The sequence below is a fragment of the Lytechinus variegatus genome, chromosome 5 (assembly GCF_018143015.1).
Source record: "Lytechinus variegatus isolate NC3 chromosome 5, Lvar_3.0, whole genome shotgun sequence".
In the NCBI taxonomy this organism is placed as follows: domain Eukaryota; kingdom Metazoa; phylum Echinodermata; class Echinoidea; order Temnopleuroida; family Toxopneustidae; genus Lytechinus; species Lytechinus variegatus.
In genome coordinates, this window is record NC_054744.1 from 42,025,549 (window position 1) to 42,043,823 (window position 18,275).

An 18,275-nucleotide genomic window follows, 5' to 3' on the forward strand; every position below is an offset into this window, starting at 1 on the left:
TTTTTTAGAAGGGGGAAATAATATTATGTAATCAGTGGAAAGGGGTTTCCCCTTCCATTATATTATCATTATGCCATTCCTCCTACTCTTTCCACGAGTAAACTCACTTCGAAAATTTCTTCTTTTTTGAGTGCGAGCGCGCGTCAAGCGAAACTCCATTGCTTGGAGCAGACGACATTGTGCGTTTGGCGGGAGAGGTCAAACTCCTTGAAATAGAGGCCACAAACCTCATGTCGGAAGAGAGACAAGAAACTGTGCTGTAGAGCGAGAGAGCACTGGGGTAGTCTGCTAAAACCAGATGGATATCTTAAGAGTGACTTATGTAGCAACATCCTGAGGAAAGCAGACATTTTGAAAAAGAAGGGACGAATGTGAATTAACTGTTTGCAGGAATATTAACGGTGCGGCCATTGCTGTGTTAAATATTTTTGTTGATCAAAAGGCTTCTTCAGACAATCTTGTAACTTCATCTTGAACATCAAAATGGCATTTATGCAATTCATTTACATTTTTCTTATGACAGGTAAGTGCAATTCCAGGTTTGTTTTGTTTAAATAGTATAGGTAAATAGGCCTATTAAGAAATCTACATTAAGAAGGTTCCATTTAATTTATTTCTTTTGCTTTTTAAATTGTGATTACTAGCAGTTACTAGATATTTACCCCTAAATACCATATAATTTCTTTAATACCATATAAAACTTTAAAGCTAACTATAGATAAAATAAAATTAAATTTGAGCACATATGGAATTCCGGCTCTCCCATTAAACAAGAGTGGGGTATGGGGACTTTTTTCTGTTCCTTGCTTGTCATGCTGTGCTGAAAAGTTGTATATTTGTATATAGGAGCATGTTGATAATTATTTTCATATACCCGGGGGCCTGTTGCATAAAACTTTTTACCAGAGAAAACTCCGGGTAAAAACTGAAAACTAAGGTTAGTCTGATTTCTGCCATTGACTTTAACACAGTGCAAAAACTCCGGTAAAAACAACCTGAGTTTTCTCAGGTAAAAAGTTTTATGCAACGGGCCCCATGTGTATCACCATAACCTGAGTCTGTGCGTGATAATGAAACAAGCACGTACTCCTGAATTAAAAAAAATATTAAGTTCAACGATTATTATGAAATGGACATTCATTTCGATCCGCCCGTTGCGCTTTCCAGCTCTGCCAAGATAATCCAAAAGCGAAGGAAATCAATTTAATGCGTTTCCCGTCCGTTTTGAATCAAGTTAAACCTGAAATCGAGCATATATTGATTTCCAAACATGATAATATGCATATATATTGTAGCATTCATCAGAAAATATCAAATTAGGATGTGGCCAATCATTTGATGAAGGTCAAGTCTGAATGTTTTACGTAATTTACACATTCAATTATCGGCATATTATTAGTGAACACTAAAGAATTACATTTAAAATATAAATCGAATAGTATATAAAATTAATCTCTTGATTAAATGTTGGCTTAGTCTTTAAGTTTATCATTTAAATTATAATGTCTCTCACATTCATTTAAAACAAATGACATACTCATATACAAGTATTCTTGTCTTCAATTAGGGAGAGTGGGTATTGTTTTCTGTCTCTTGGGTTTTTGACCGTTGGGAAGGGCTCTGTATATGTGCAAGGTATTGTAATGAGTGAAATTAAAATTAGGATTTTGCCTCAAAATTCGTTATTCGATTTTTAAAGCGAGAGGCAGCAACCCCTTCCCATCACCCACCACTATGACAGTTAGGGTAATACTCGCATTGAAGACGATTGTTTATTCACATCTGTCCTAATATTCTAGTCTTCTTATTCTCTTTTAGTTACCAGTTGCTTTATTTAGTATCATCGCAATGAATATTTCTTGTTATAATTATCTTTCATATTATGCTTCGTGGGCAGCCGATCAGTGACATACGTCATGTTGATAGTGGTGTATTGAAGATATGGAACGATGCCACTCTGCAACAAGATTACATACTGTTTCATCATCATATCCTATACCTGGGTATCGTGTGATGCAAAGAAAAATGTGGAATTGGTGAAATACGTGTGGCAAAAAGTAACTAGAGAGATTGTCATTTCTTCCAGCCCCTCTTTATGGAGAATTTACTTTAACAACCTTGTAACAATGGAGACGATTATATCGACTCATGTAGCAATGTTTATTCCTCTGTTTAACTCGAACATTATTAAAAAAACTGATCCATTTCATTTCCAAGACAAACTTATAGTTCCCCTAACCAAAAAAGCCAATGGAAGTGATAAACAAGGAATATTTGTTTATGGCTTTACAACCAAATTATCAATTAACAAGATTAATGTATAAATCAGCACAGATCATCTTATCACTTGCTTGTAATCAATGCTGTTAAAATTTGTTCTCACCTATTCAGTGCAACTAAGGACACGTGTTTGAAAGCATAACTCAAAACGGAAAAGAACAGTAGCTCATTAGAAAGGATACTCAATTAAACGATTCCGCTGTCTAATTATCACGTTAATGTACACTATAAGAAGATAATCCAGTTGACTTTTAGACAGATTATGTGGTTATATATTCTATCTTCATATCACCATTGTAGCTATTGTGATCTCCATTGACACAGATCTTCAGCTGAAGTGGAGGGACTTGTTCATTAATTTTACTTGAATCTCGATTGTTTCAGCCTTACAAACTGAAATGTTTGCATTTTGCTTCACATTTTCGCCGAGAATTCAGCTTTACGGATAGCTTTGAATTGAAGTTAATGAGAGCATGGACGTAGAGCCAGGTCTAATGCTCCTTGATCACATGAAAATACTGTGTTACATGACCAAGTCCATAAATAGTTGCCACCATGATTTTAATCCGTTTCCTGCACATGTGGCTTCAAGGACTTTACAAATGTTCAATCCTTAAGCCAATCTTATAAAGTCTTTGAATATTTTCTTTTACCAAAACGACCTAATTCAAAGTTTAATGAATTTTTCAGAATGTCAGGATATTACATATTAAATTACTTCCAATCCATTTCCGGAACCCAACTGACATGACTGATGTTCACCCTGAGATTTATTTCCATGAAACTCTGAAATATCTTGACTTTTCCTCAAGTATTTCATTAAATCAGAAGATTGATATCAAATTGTACATATGTCTGAAATAAAAAAAAGTTGTTCAAACATTCAAATATGTTTATGCGTTCTACAGTGTGTATCAAAAAAAGTTTACACTATGAAAAAGCCCTGGGAATTAAAAAAATATACAACATGCGGGTAATTTTTTCACATATAATCTTTGGTTTGGGTCTCATCTATCCAATGAAAGTAAAAGTTTTGTCAGAATGCTACACTTGAATGAGCACTGTCCATTTCTGTAAAGCTCGCAGAAATCTGTTTGCGCAGAAATGCTCGTTTTCATGCTGTGTCAAGGGAAAAGGACGAAATCAAACTTACACTACGGAAGATTTTTCATACATTTCCCTTGCACTTTTAGTCAATTGGAATAAAACGGATAAATTCAAGCATTTTGTGACGATTTTGCCACCCAAATTGAAATTTCAACACTTAATAAGCACAACCTTTTCCCTATTTGTGCCAGCTGGATCTGAGGACATAACTGAATCTGAAAAAAAGTTTATATCAGATCTCCAGCATTTTTTACTCAGTTTTTATCATTGAAAGTTGGTTTACATTTCATTCTTCATTTAATACTTGTTTCTGCACACTTTTCCAAAGCTTAGCAATGATTAACAAAATGAAAATCAAGCTTAAGCCATTCCATGCAAATCACAGCTCAATGTAAAGCAAATTTCGTCACGATGGCCTCGGTGTGTGGGGGAGTGGGGTGGGGCGAAATGCACTCTTCGAAGTGTTTTGGGCAAGGTAACAAGTCAAACAATGTAGAAGATATCTTCAAATCAATTTTACTAGCTAAATTCCATGTGTTCTTAATGATTAAGGTCTACTTTTATTCGCATAACTATTTCAAATTTCTGCGCAAATCAATTTTCACTAACTTTTGAAAAGTAAGTGGTGCTCACTCAAGCAGAAATATTTTTCGACAGTTATATCGTCATTTGCTTTAATGGACCTGTACCAATGTTAAAATGTGGAACAATCTTCAGGATATTACAAATGTATAATTTTACAGGATTTTTTCAAAGTGTAAACTTTTTTTTGATACGCACTGTATAGTTGATCATGGCATTTGTTTTAGACTGTAACATACATGACATGGTGATAATGTCTGAATGTATATTGGCCATCTTATATCAAATTAATTTAGTAGCTTCGAAGTCTAATTCGGGAAACATGTTTTACATTATTATTATTTTCACTGCGACAACAGGTTGCTTTAAAATATTTGATCTTTAAATGACAAGTCGTTAACATGATCTGGAGATCAGTATAGAAATGCAATTTTGTGGTAAGTTGGTATTGCGCCGCTGTACGGATTCTGTGCCAAATTTCCCTAATACTATGATCCCGCCAAAAGTGCAACCGTTATTTTCATAAATATGCAGACAGATTTAAAAACAAGCACAGTTAGTCCACGCGTTTTAATTAATGCAATTAATCCAATTCTTTTTTTAGCTTGAGTCTAAACATGTTTTAATCCAAGGTATTTATGAATACCAGTATATTGATTTAAATTAAGAGTAGGTGTATCAATTTACTGGACAGATTTTCTCATAAATGTAAGTGGGAGTATACTACCTATAATATTGTAATAAATGTGAGACTTTAAATTCATACTTTTTGTTCTTTTAAAGGAAACCAAAACCCTAGAAGAGACGCAATTTAATTAGAAAGAGTAAAATGGGAGGAACAATTAAAAACAAGTTTCATCAAAATCGGTTAAGAAATGAGCGAGTTGTGGACGTTTAAAGAGTCTTCTACTTTCTATGGGGGTCCTCAAATTGGCCACACAATGCTTTAAAATGGCAGATCCCCATTATCTTTCAAATTTCATCTTCCCTCTTTCTGAGCATAACATATGTCATGGGAAAATTCACACCACATATGTAAAGGTCAGGAGGAGACGATGTGATTTTTTTTTTCAAAATAAAGGTTGAAATCTAATTTGTATACAAAACAAATAGAGAGTTGTCCACAAAATCAGCCATTTTAGAGACAAGTTTGCCAATTTGAAGATCCCCCTAAAAAGTACAGCAGGACATTTTGAACGTCCCTAACTTGCTTATTTCTTACCGATTTTGATGAAACTTGTCTTAAATTGTTCCTCTCATTTTACTCTTTCAAACAAGGTTGCTTATCTACTTGGGTTTTGGTTTCCTTTAAATCGTTAAGAATTTTTCATAATGGAATATCATATTGGACTTATCCCGACAAATACTGTTATCAATATGCATGACCTCGGTCTGTATTTTATTATATTTCCTGTATATAAATATTGTAGGCATATTGTACATGATAAATATAAATATTGATCTGTTTTAAAGCATGTTCCTGCGTTCCGATTTATTTTGAATCACATACCTCATGTCTTCTGGTTGTCTTTACTAAACGAATTCAAACTTAACATTCTTTTGTCAACTTCATGTTAAAACTGTATAAACCTTATGAAATTAAATCCCCTATGATCTTAAAGAAAAAAGGAAATAGAATCAATTTGACCTTCGAGGTATAGCTTCAATTGGCATTGAGCAATGATTCATAGCTCAAGCATAGTTATCATATAAGAAGTTGTGCTGATATGCCCAATGATGATGTGGTCGTTACTTACGAGTGATGTAGAAATCTCGACAGGACAATCAGTTTCCTTTTATTTAACAACATGTTGATCTTCTAAGTGTATTTTCTGGTCGTATTTGGAGCATTATTCAAGTAAAAGATAGGACCTGAGAGTTATCTAACACATCCCACATAAATTCTAGACCCCCAGTAACTCGATCCATTCCTTCATGAATCTTTTGATTTCCATGGACAGGTATACAAACTATTTTTTCGATGTGTAAAAATGATATATTACGCATCTTAGCGTTCATGTGCCTTTTAAATACCAAAATGTTCCAGAGGTGAAAAGTTTACGATGATGACTCAAGTTATAAATAATACGTATATTGGTTTTCTACCAGGTGCTTAAAAACTATGGGGCCGTCGATGAAGGTTGATTCTTAAACAAAACGGTCTCTATACTGAGTGATTGCTCATCATCAAATTTGAATCGTGTCACCATGGATACGTAATGTGCTCAAATTTACTTCGATTTGACAATTACATTTGATATGGTTTAGTAGTCATGCTTGGAAACATCGCACTCAATTTTCACTTTTTTTATCTCATGCCTTGTCTAAACATGCTAATCGATGTTTGAACATGGGACGGTATTGGGACATATGCCTACTCTGCATTGTGTGACCTGGGGATCTCTGTTAAAAATTAAGAACAGGATTTTAAAACTTATTATTGACAACTGACATCGTAAAACAATGACTTCGCTATAAAGTTTCAATTGATAAGGTCTACATTTAAGCAAACATTTTAATGGAAATTATATCATTGTAGAAAAAGGGATACAATGACTATCTGACTATACTATGACGATATTTTGACTACACGATTTCAAAATTGGATCTCCTGACTTTATAAGCTTGGCATATACCGATTTCACAGTAGGCTTGCCTTGCAAAAGATCCTTGATTTTTTTAAGCGATACTATGCCTTAAAAGTGAATGAATTTTGTTTTAAGTACCCTTGGCGTAATCTTGGTTAGTTTTAAGCATTTTCCCTCTGTTGCCTCTTTCCCCAGAAGAAGCTTAGGTGATGGGTGTTATCCAATTCTACGACTGACCATAACACCGAGTCATCCAATGACCATTCACCAAGCAATACCTTAATGGTCAAGCCTCCAAGTCAAAACCAGAAAGTTATATTCTCTCTTTCTTCACTTTCCAAATATTAGTTGAACATCGATTCATAATTCTCTTTTAGCAATAGATTTATAACCATTTTTGAAAGTTCCAGAAACTTTAGCATGCTCATCTCACAACAGCGATTAAGGTGGTAAATGCGTTTTGAAGAAAAAACAAAGTTCAGAGCGTAGTGCAATGTATATTCAATTCGAATAAAATAAATTCTAGTTAATCCGTTTATTAAAATATTATCTGATTTTTAAATGTCAGCACAGGAACAAGATACATTCCGTATAACCAAAAGGTTTGATTTTTTAAATATGTTGAATACTTTGTGGTTACCAGGGAGAAAGTGGAGATACTTGACACTTTACCAATGATAATACGACAAGGAAGTTACAAAACGATACAATTTTCCATCATTAATTGCCAGAATTTGAAGATTGCCTTCTAATGGCATTAAGTCAATTATGACTCTGACTAGATTGATTAGCACCCCCTTACGGTTACATCTGTGTTTTATAACTCCATGGTTACATCGTCATTGCCCCATTGCCTACCCCATTATTCACCCCCTTGCTTGCCCCTTTCCTCACCACGTAACGCCTTGGCGATTTTAAATTAGCCATCACGCCTTTCCACCCTGTCAACATGGTCAAGTGAGTCTTGTGAGGATTTAAAGAATCAGTATTTCCTCTTTGGGTTTCCATATACTTTAAGTGCTCAGTCAAGGAAATCTCGTTAGCCTGTCAGAATAACTTTAAGTCCATGTTGCTACTGTCTTACATGCTTTTCTGATTTAATCATGTATCATGATGTTACTTTCAATTGCATTAATACATGTAGGAGGATATGTGTTTATGATATGGAAAAATAGACATATTTGACTAAGTAATATCTTGTCACTTCGCCAGTCATCTGTACTGCATTAATTTTCACCTCTGCAACCAGTTAACATATCTTTAAGTGACAGTACATGAAATATAATAATATAATGATATAATGTAACAACATAATAACTGAAATAATGACAATAATTCATATCTTCCTTTCCCATTAAGCCTCTCTTTCAACATGTTCAACACAATATTTTAGGACTAATTTAAACAATTTGTGTACCATGACTGTAACGGATTTTTTTTTACTGCTAATATCTATGGTGTGTATATGGTGTGTATAGCAGCCGATTTAAAAAAATTCTCAAACGAAGATGAAACATGTGTACAAGTGCATGTATTAGAACTAATAAACCCTGAAAACAACCATTATTGAGAATGAAAAGCTAAAACTACAAGACAAACCCCGATTTTGTAAAGAGGTGTCTTATAGACGCCTAAATAGTACACATAAGTGTATGGGATGAAATTAAGATGGTATTTCCGGTCACTTTATATTTCAATTTTTGAAGCACTAAATAATTATTTTCGAACGCATTTTTTTTCTGGGCATCAATTTTGCAACATATCCTAGACACAGGTGACAAGTGTGACCTTCTAGCTCAGATTTTTTAAAAGTCAAACCAATGTTAACCAATCACTTTAAGTGAATTATTGTGCAGTGAATAATAACAGAGTGAAATTTCCATTGAGGACAATAAAATAATGAATTTGAATCTGAATCGTTTGACTAACTAATTATTTATTATCAATATCATAAGACCAGAGTATCGTTATTGCAGTTTCCATTGTTGGCTCTTATCAATCCAGCTTTTTCTCAGTTGAGAAAGCATCGCGTTTCAATGAACATGATTTATTCAATCAATTTACGGGTAATTGTGAGATATATATGGGAGGACAGACGACCATGGGGTCTTTCTTCGTCCCCCTTTCTTAATTCCGATACCCCTTTCCTCGACTTTTGACTCATATCCGAACCATCCTTCTGTCCCGGATGCCTTTTGCCATCAAGGTTCCTATTCTTAGCAGTATCTCAAGACATCGTCTTGCCACTCCGCGTATCTGTCAACGTCAAAACACTGTAAAAGAATGACCTAAACGTCTCAACTTTCTTTCAGTTTCATTTTGAAGTTTCAGACAGTTAATTGGTTTCATTCTCAAAAAGCATGCCTAGATATATTGTGCATTCATCGACCTGCTACCTTATTATATCAATATATTCATCAACGTAATCGAAAGACAATTTCTAACAGAATCACCGGTTTATAAAGAATATTGGCGTTGTAAGTAAATCGTGACATTTCTCTCTTCTATCTGGACAATTATTAACACGAGGCCAAATAAAAAAAAATTAAATGACGGTAAAGGAATGTGAAGTTCAATATATCCATACCCTTGCATGTTTCCAAATCTTCAACTAATCATTTTGGCCAGCGTGATTGAATCATTTGAATGTTCTCGAACATGTTAAAACTCAAGAATAACTATCGGCCTGCTTTATGAATATGAAGTCAATACTTCAAATCTTAGGCATATTTATCTTTTTTTAAATCAAGTAATCAATTTAACATTAGGCATCTGAATCACTGACACAAAATAAGAAAATGTCACTGTTGATTTTCCTTATTTTTTTCCAAACAAAGACGTGATTCATCTGTCAACTGACTCCTGTTGTCAGATGCACTGATCATCGCTGATGATGAAATATACCCTGGGTAAGTGCAACATTTCCAGGGTAAGAAGAGGTCCATATGGATATCTTCCTAGATATTCAGTGAGTCTTGTGTTCAGCGATTGTAATATAAACACTTGCAAATGACTCTCTTCAAAATTCTGCAGGTGTTTTTTTTAATAGAAAGTACCTCGAATTTTTAACAGAAATATAATTCACCACTCCAAAGGTTGAAAAAGCTTCGTATACCCAGCTTCAGCGGTATTTTTTTCATTCATTTGATTAACAATGTTTCCAAACTTGAACCCTTTTCTTTTCCCAATCGGTGAACCTCAATTGCCTGTGTCTGTGTCTGGTATATTTATGTACCTTATATGAATTAATGATTGACGGATTTGAATATATGGAACACAGTCACTTAAAATGTATTTTATTTAACATTTATTGGTATGAATATGAATGCGTTACGAGAAGGAGATGTTCATAGAATGGCAGAAACGTACAGCGTATTTTGTCTAGGTCGGTTTGCAGAATTGCGTTTAAAATGAAACATATAAAAGGAACGCAAATCTTAAATACTTGCTTGTTATTAGTTAGAAAGCAAACTACCTCTGGTGTTAAGAAATGCGTTTGATTGCTTTTATTTCTCTACTGGACCAGTAGCTTCTCCTCGCTCTGCCCTGCTCTGTTTCGTCGCCTAGCTCTGCGTATTGTTATTTAACTAGCCGCAATTTTGAGATGGCCTTCACTTTGAATTCATTGGCATCTCCATCCTTTACCATCTCTGGACCCACTGAAGTTATCAAAAGACGAATTTAGACGGTGAAAATAACATTGCGAGGGTTACTTAACTAAGTTACCATTCCTTATCATCATAAGGCCGCAGAAGCTCATCATCGGTGATTTCTTTGAAATAACAATCAATCACTGTTAGAAAATTTATCCTTAAAATAAAAGAAGTTCCTGCGGCAGAGTCTCGAGAGCACCTGTAATCTTACCAGATTGCGTAATCTTACAGGAAATTGGTATTTGGTGTATGGAATCTTACACATTACCTTAAATAAAACACGCCTTCCCTCGTTTTTAAACAGACCTGTTCTGTTAAATTGCAGAAATATTCCGGTTTTTTTATTTAAAGAATGATTCTGTTCTTGCTTTCCGCAAAATCTTTTTTTTTTGTTCTGTAAAATCAGTTTTTTTTATATACAATGCTGATCATGATTGGAGAAATTATACCTTCTTCTATTTTGCCAATCATTATTGCCAGTTTGTAGATGTCTAATGATTCTTATACTGTATAGTGAGTAATCAGAATTGTCTTTGCATCAATAGACATTTAGGCACTGAAAGTACGCCCTAACATAATTCACATTTCCTATCATGAAGAAATCACTGTCATAGTTATTAATTAAGACATGATATTTGACGCCCAGCATGTCCAACGTGTTCAAGTTGAATGAACTTCAAAGACATGAGTAAGAATCCAACTAATACTGATTAAAGAATAATGCCTGGAAATCAGTTCAGTACAAACATCTCAAAATTATTCATTATTATCATTATTATTTACCTCGGTGATCTTATATGAACATCAGATTATGGACCATGTTTACGTTTGTATAAGTGCAGTTATTCTATGATAATTTTAATAATTATAATAATAATAAATATAATAATGATAATGATAATAAACAGTTCTTGTATAGCGCATATCATATTGTGGATAAGTCTCCTGACTTTGAAACAGAGGATCGTGGGTTCGAATCCCAGCCATGGCGTAATTTCCTTCAGCAAGAAATTTATCCACACTGTGCTGCACTCTAGACCCAGGTGATGTAAATGGGTACCCGGCAGGATTAATTCCTTGAATGCATGAGTGCTTAAAGGCAGCTCGAGCTAAAGCCGGGGTAATAATAATAACAACAACGCGCTTCGGAATAAAATATTTCTAGATAGATAGCGCTATATAAATGCCTATTATTGCTATTATTATTACGAATATAACGTCTCTATGCACTTACAAAGGACTTGGATATGTGACTAAAGGGATCAGTTCTGAAGAACTGAGATGAGATGTCAATAACAATGATAGTCAAGACAATGTAAATCATGGTTTGTGATTGGATGAGTCAGTTCGAAATCATCATGAACTAAGAAAACAGACTTTTCAATCATTATCATGATTATACAACCGCAATATTTTTCTCGTAATTATTATATAACCATGTACAACAAAATCGTGAGTGATCATCGTGGTAGACTAGTCTATGAGTTTATGACCAACCCCTTGAAAACATCTGTTTCAGAAACATAATTTATGATATAATTTGAAACTTTACATTTTGTGTGGAGCATGTGTTGTTACGACTGTATGGAGAGTGAACATACGTGGTAGCAGATTTTCCAATGAGGGTGATTAAACAGAAATGATTAATTTGACACATGACGTATTCAAGTTTAAACAACCAATATAAACGCAATTCTAGAAAGTGCAATTTGGTGTGTTCGGATATTGGATGATCATACTTTAATCTGTGACTTATGAACTAGGCTGATATTTTAAGCTTCTATTTGTAGGCGACCCACAGTGTGTAATTGAATATAAAATAATTAATGATGGAATTTGGATAACCTTTTGACAAGATATTCTATGTAGTCAAATGAGCACATGGTAATGTTTCTCTGATCCCCACAAGGTGTGGCGTTGCAAGATACGTTATTTCATTCGCGGTTTTTACTAGTCCCTGGATGACTCTTAGTCATTACATACCATGAGTATACCGATGTCATGTATCTCATAACTACGAATTATCACCCATCCCCAAAACCAGACATCAGTTGGTTTTTAGGATAGATGTTAAAATTACAGCGTGCTTGAACATAACACCAAATAATGTTAACATGACTGAATAAATAATATTGTCAGGAGTTGGTATTTAACTAGCACCATAAATTAAACATGGTGTATGACTCTTAAGTTGGTCCTCTTTAAACGTCTTTGTTGTAGATCAAAACCAAGGCCTCTGCTCTGTGTAATACCTGTCATTTATCAAACAGCCTTGCTTAAATGGAGGGAGTAGCACGGAAGCTAATGTGTCGTATCTCCTGCATGGTGACGTCAACATGGTCAAGGGCTATTGTATACCTTGCATATTAGGGGACCTTCCGATTGTGATTGACCTTTGCTCCAGTAATCAAGCTTTCGGAAGCATAATGGCATGCGCCTGTAATCAGCTATCAAGTTTATAACTTCTTTTACGTTCACCTGAAATTTATAACTTTTGTAACTCACTAACAAATTAGTAATTGTTTAAATCTAAACGGCAATTAATTGGTTGTATCTATTCTGAATATCTATTACAAATATGGATATAAATCTAAATTCTTTTTAAAAATTTATATCAAAATATCTCGAAACGAAACATCTAGATGAAAGACAAAAATGTGTATTTGTATCGATGAAATCAGAAAACGAGTGGATGGATTACGTAAGAGCCCCTTCTCTAATAAACAAGGAGTGTTGTTACATAGGATTGTGTCTAATTTTCCAGACATAAATTGCCCTTATCATAATAAATCGTAAAAGCAGGAGTTTGCCTATTCAAATTCAAATTTATTTATTTCACTTCCATCAAACAAAAACAAATTGTATACCATATATAAACATTAGTATTTGTGTCCGTTGCAAAGAAACAAATATAGTAATACATATGTTGTGAAAAAAAAACACCTAGACAATTTGGGCAACACATTGGAGGTTTCAAATAAATATACTATTTTTCAATAGAAATTAAATTAAGATGGAAATGGAGGGGCCCACTAAAAAAACAACGCTCGACCCTCAAAAAATAGATAACACAACAAATAACAAAGTACAAATACAGATATATGTAATCAAATGAGAAAAAAAAATAAATTCATCGAATCGAATCTCTCCTTTCCAACGGTGTCTGTTTTTATGAGACGAATGGATATCTTAACAAAATATTTTGTGACATACGTTTGCGGTATGTTTGACTTTATTTTACGTGTATGTCCAAGCATGGACCTATTACATGGTCCAAACATCTATCTTGAGATATCTAGATCTATCCTCATAATCTATACTTGAATATTACTTTATTTCTAAGATGTTACTTTCAGAAACTTCCTATAGGAAAATAGTTTCCTTACGATAACCATTTCACGCAAGTTGAAAATTGCTTATAATATCCTTTGAAAAAAAATCCAGAACCAGAGCCGAGGATTTATCATCTACTGAGGCCGCTTCTTTATAATAGGAAGACACTGACATATATATGTCAACACGTCACAGATTATTACTTCCTGACTGTAAGACAATGTGCATTCCCTAATTAGCCATTAAGGAATATACAATAATTAGCATTCTCATGATCATTTCTCCCATCCCACTGAGAGTAGAGTGTGAGTATGTACCTCGTAGATATTTTAATTAACTTTTTGATCACATTGACAGGATTTCGATTACTTCTTTAACTTATATCGTACATAGGGGCAACGCAGATGTGGGATGTGGGGACACGGGTCGTGTGGTCCAGTGGTTAGAGCATTGGACTCTTAATCGCAGGGTTGTGAGTTCGAATCCCAGCTCTGCCATTGTCTCCACTTTGATAAAAAAGGCCCGAGAGTGATATCTGTCGTCTATAACGTCAGCCACTATGACTGATTAACCTTGACGTAAAATGTTTCATAGGTAATTGGTTATATACCAGCTTGGCGTTTACCAGCAAAATGCTGTCCTGCCGAGTTCCTACGGGAGTTACCACAAACAGAAACAGAAACAGGATGGGGCAAGATGGCCCCCTGCAGTGAGTCTGATGTTGATACATCAACAGGCCTTTTTCAATACTTTAGAAAATCTTCTTTTATTGCACCCGTTCATTCTTCCCTTTTCAGCACTTGAATAAATCATGGAAAATTGCGCAGTCAATCCCCCAAGGTATCACACATGATTAGAAGTAATACATAAGGCATATGAAGTAAGCATGAAATAAATTTGAGCTGCTTGACCGATCCATCGATAATGTAATGCAACTTTTCAAATATCCTTGGAATCAGAGTGATAAAGAAAATGGCAAGAAACTGAGTCCTCCTTTTACAAAATGCAACCTTTTGAGGAGGAGTGGATAGGGGCATGCACATCCGTCAAAACCTATAAATAATACGTTCAAAAAGAAAAAGGAAAGGGCGTCAGGGGAAAACACTGGAAAGGAAGAGCCTAGCATTTAGTAGGCTAGAAGGTATTCACTCACTCCTTTCCCCTTTCCTTCTGTTTTGCTGAGTGTATGCATCTTAAATTTTGGTCATGACGGCGACTTATTTAAGTATTGTCTTTTGCAGAATTTCCTGATCCTTCAAAAAGATCAGTAAACTATATACTAACTTGATAGATTGTACCATACATTGCTTTGTCATATTGGGATGTTGTCTTTTGTTTCAGAAGAGTGTTGTTGCTTAATAAAAAAAACGTTTTCAATATTTGACGACAGACCCAAATATGTTTTGTCATTAAAACATATTAGAATGTACTTCACCAGTAGACGGTTTTTATGTTATTTTAATTTGAAAGAAAAGGACGAAGGGATCGATCAGAGCCACGATGATATCCTCGACCAAAATCCCGGGGTGAATTTATTAAACTAATAAATGTAAACCACTAAAACTTATGTAAAACAGAGCCGATAATGGTGAAAACATTTCGTAATATGTCATATTGTCTGCTGACAAATTGTCAGGTAGACAGAATATTTATAGAATAAAAGGTACTTCTTTGACGCAATTAAAAGTTGACCCCAATTATTGACTCCAGACACTTCGCTTCTAAAGATAATAACTACTAAATTACATGTATAACTACTAACTATAGTCATGGTCCAAGGTTTAGCATCTGAGTCTGCAGTTGTTAATTATAGCCTACCTATTTTGTGAAGAAAAATAGGGTTTACTGTCATATTAGGTGGAAAAAATTCATCTGTTTTAACTCTGGGCATGGCATATAAATTTCATTGAATTCGCACCAATTTACATCTCAGGCATATTTATCAAATTTTTAGTGATTCCTTTTCTATCTTACAAATTTGCACTTCATTTACTACCAGGTAATATTTTTTTATGTTGAAAATCGTATAAAACGTATGCAAATTGTAAAACAAAGTGTCTGAAGTTGGAAGGCAAGACGGAAAGCTTTAAAAGTAAGCACTTAAAATATTTAATTTCAGCTGATTGAGGGCAAGGCAGTGACAGGTTCTGAATGAAAACATTTGATTTTGCATATAGAATCACGTTCGTTTTTATTTGTTCACATGATCTTATTCATTTTGAATTCAATCTATTCATTGTAAGGATATTATTTTGTTGACAAGAAGAGTAGAACAGCCTGAAGTACAATACTGAATCCATGCATGAATGAAAATATTCATCAATTAAGGCCATATCTGGCAAATTAACTTTATTAGTTTCTTGAATAAAAGATCGAATTTAATTAATTCACTGTAGAGTCCATAAATGGCCGATGATCTGTATTCTAACTTGTTTAAATCAATAATTTATCAGTGATTTTCTGGATTTTTGTCTGTTTCAGGTTCATCGGTTCTGGCAGGCCCATTACACAACGCTGCTACAAATCGAGAGAGCATCAGAACACATATCCAGACACATTTCAACGTGGAAGGAAGCATTCCCTGTTACCTGACAATCAAAGGGAACTGTACACGAGACATGAACAAAACGACAATTAATTTGAAAGGAGCTCGTCCGGTCGAAGTAAGAGGAGACAATATTGCTGCATTGAGAGAAAGACCGATGTACCCAGGGGAGCTGAAAAGTCCTTTGGGTTTCATGAGACGGCAGTACAGTAGTAGTGACTCAAGCGAAGAGAGGGTTCCAACCATGGCAGATTATGATCAATATGATCCAAGCTCAAACTTTGAGGGGGTCCCACAAGGCCCGGTAGTACCTGGTGGGGGAGGAGGTGGCGGTGGTGGTGTTGGAGGTTCAGGTGGAGGGAATGCAGCTGCCGGTGGTGGTGGCGGCGGTGTTGGAGTTGGTGGTGGTATAGATGCCGGAGAAGCGGGTGAGGGTGGTGCAGGAGAATCAGGTGGTTCCGGAACTGGTGGAGCTGGGGGAGGAACGGAAGGAGCGGGTGAAGGAGGAGGTGCTGCAGGTGGTGGGGGTGGATCGGATGTAGGAGGGGGAGTAGGAGGCACAGGTGGAGCAGGAGGAGGAGCAACAGGAGGTGGTTCCGGAGGGCCAGGAACTGGTCCTAGATCTCGCCTACCAAATATCCCTATTATACCAGCAGTCAACTCCAATCCTCGTGTGAACTACCCGAACCGACAATTCCCCGTAAGACCAGCCCAACCTCAACCGCCTCCAAGAGCTGGTACTGGTGGTGGGGCAGGTCCCCATGTTCCTCTGATTCCCCAAACAATAGGACCAGTTATCAATCACTCCAATCAGAAAAAGAAACCATCTTCCATGACTGCCGCTCTTACAGCAACCTTTGTTTCTGTAAGTATAGCAGTAGGAGCTGCTGCAGCTGCAATCGTAGGATATCGAAAATGGAGACGTCAACATCTACAAACATCAGCAAATTATCAGACGATGTCTCAAAGGGCAGTTGTGAATGCATAACAAATGCTCAATTATAAAGACAATGAATACATATAACTGACTAATATGATTTGTAAAATCAGAACGAACTACTGCATTTCCCTTCTCGACGACAATGTTTCACAGTATTGATTAATAAGTCATTTCATGGATTTATATTTTTTTATCTACTCTTCCACATAGCGAGTTTTTTAACCTAATTTCTCAGGAAAATGCACTAAATGAGGCAATCAATTTCATGGTATGACACATATAGAAATTCAATCGCAGAAAAATAAAAAAGAAAATGAATTAAATTATGAATCGTCTTTTGACTTTGAAGATGTACGCTGCATGTACGATACTCATTATTAAATGAGTGTACAGTATATCATTATGTGTGTGCTAGACAAACTTTATTACATAAAATAAAAATGAATAAGATAAGTAGGCATACATTCGGCAGATCGTACTTGATCGTAATAATGAAATACACTGTAGGTCGATATTATCTATATTTGTGAAGATTTTGTAATTGTTGTATTGAATGTATAATAAAAATGCTAAATTTTATATTATTTTTGAAGTAATATATGATTGAATTTGTTCAATAATGAAATTTATATGGGGTGATTTAGGAGTGTAAATGTTATTTCTTTTTCGTATTTGTACTATAATTGATTTTGGTCGACTAATTTTAAATGGACTACCAATTTCCGAGACCACTAAGTCTCCTTTTATATTATTTTCAAAGTTTCAGTTACAAATATTATATATCAGCCAATTAACCGCCGCTATATGAAAATTCATAGTTAATTATGATAGCTTGTCTTATAAAATGGGATTATGATGTACTGTATTCTTTTTGATAAGCAAATGGCGCCCTTTCTAGGGTAATATTACAAATAAAATGTCGATCGATTCTGAAGAAAAAGTATATATTTGAGAGTAAATTTAAAATTTCATATGCCCGGTTAGAAGACAGTTGTATTCTTGCAAAAGTACAGAGTATTAATCATCTAACTACATGTCTTTATATTTTTGATTAAAATTGGACATCTAGTCATAGCAAATGTCGGGCACGATGATATCTTTATTCCTAGACAAAAAATGGCAACACTAGCATTTATCAAGACAATTACATGCCATCGCTGGAGGTGAGGAAAGATAGTGTTTCAACCCCTAGTTTCCTGATACATTTCCCTTGATAATTGTAACAGTTGTTGGATTACTCGATGAGT

The 18,275-nt window shown here is 34.9% G+C and overlaps 1 protein-coding gene across 1 annotated transcript; it reads left to right on the plus strand.

The window, feature by feature from the left end:
* Positions 1–181: 181 nt before the first annotated feature.
* On the plus strand, positions 182–17,133 carry LOC121416195 (PE-PGRS family protein PE_PGRS18-like). Its single transcript, XM_041609689.1, has 2 exons — positions 182–523; positions 16,025–17,133. The coding sequence occupies exons 1-2, from the start codon at positions 484–486 to the stop codon at positions 17,074–17,076; spliced, it is 1,092 nt and encodes a 363-aa protein (XP_041465623.1). The 5' UTR covers positions 182–483; the 3' UTR covers positions 17,077–17,133.
* Positions 17,134–18,275: the final 1,142 nt, after the last annotated feature.

Excerpts from the sequence above, each read along its gene's own strand:
- LOC121416195 (XM_041609689.1), top strand. The coding sequence starts at position 484 with ATGGCATTTATGCAATTCATTTACATTTTTCTTATGACAG. Across the intron at positions 524-16,024 it reads TTACATTTTTCTTATGACAG|GTTCATCGGTTCTGGCAGGC; the intron begins GTAAGTGCAATT and ends TGTCTGTTTCAG.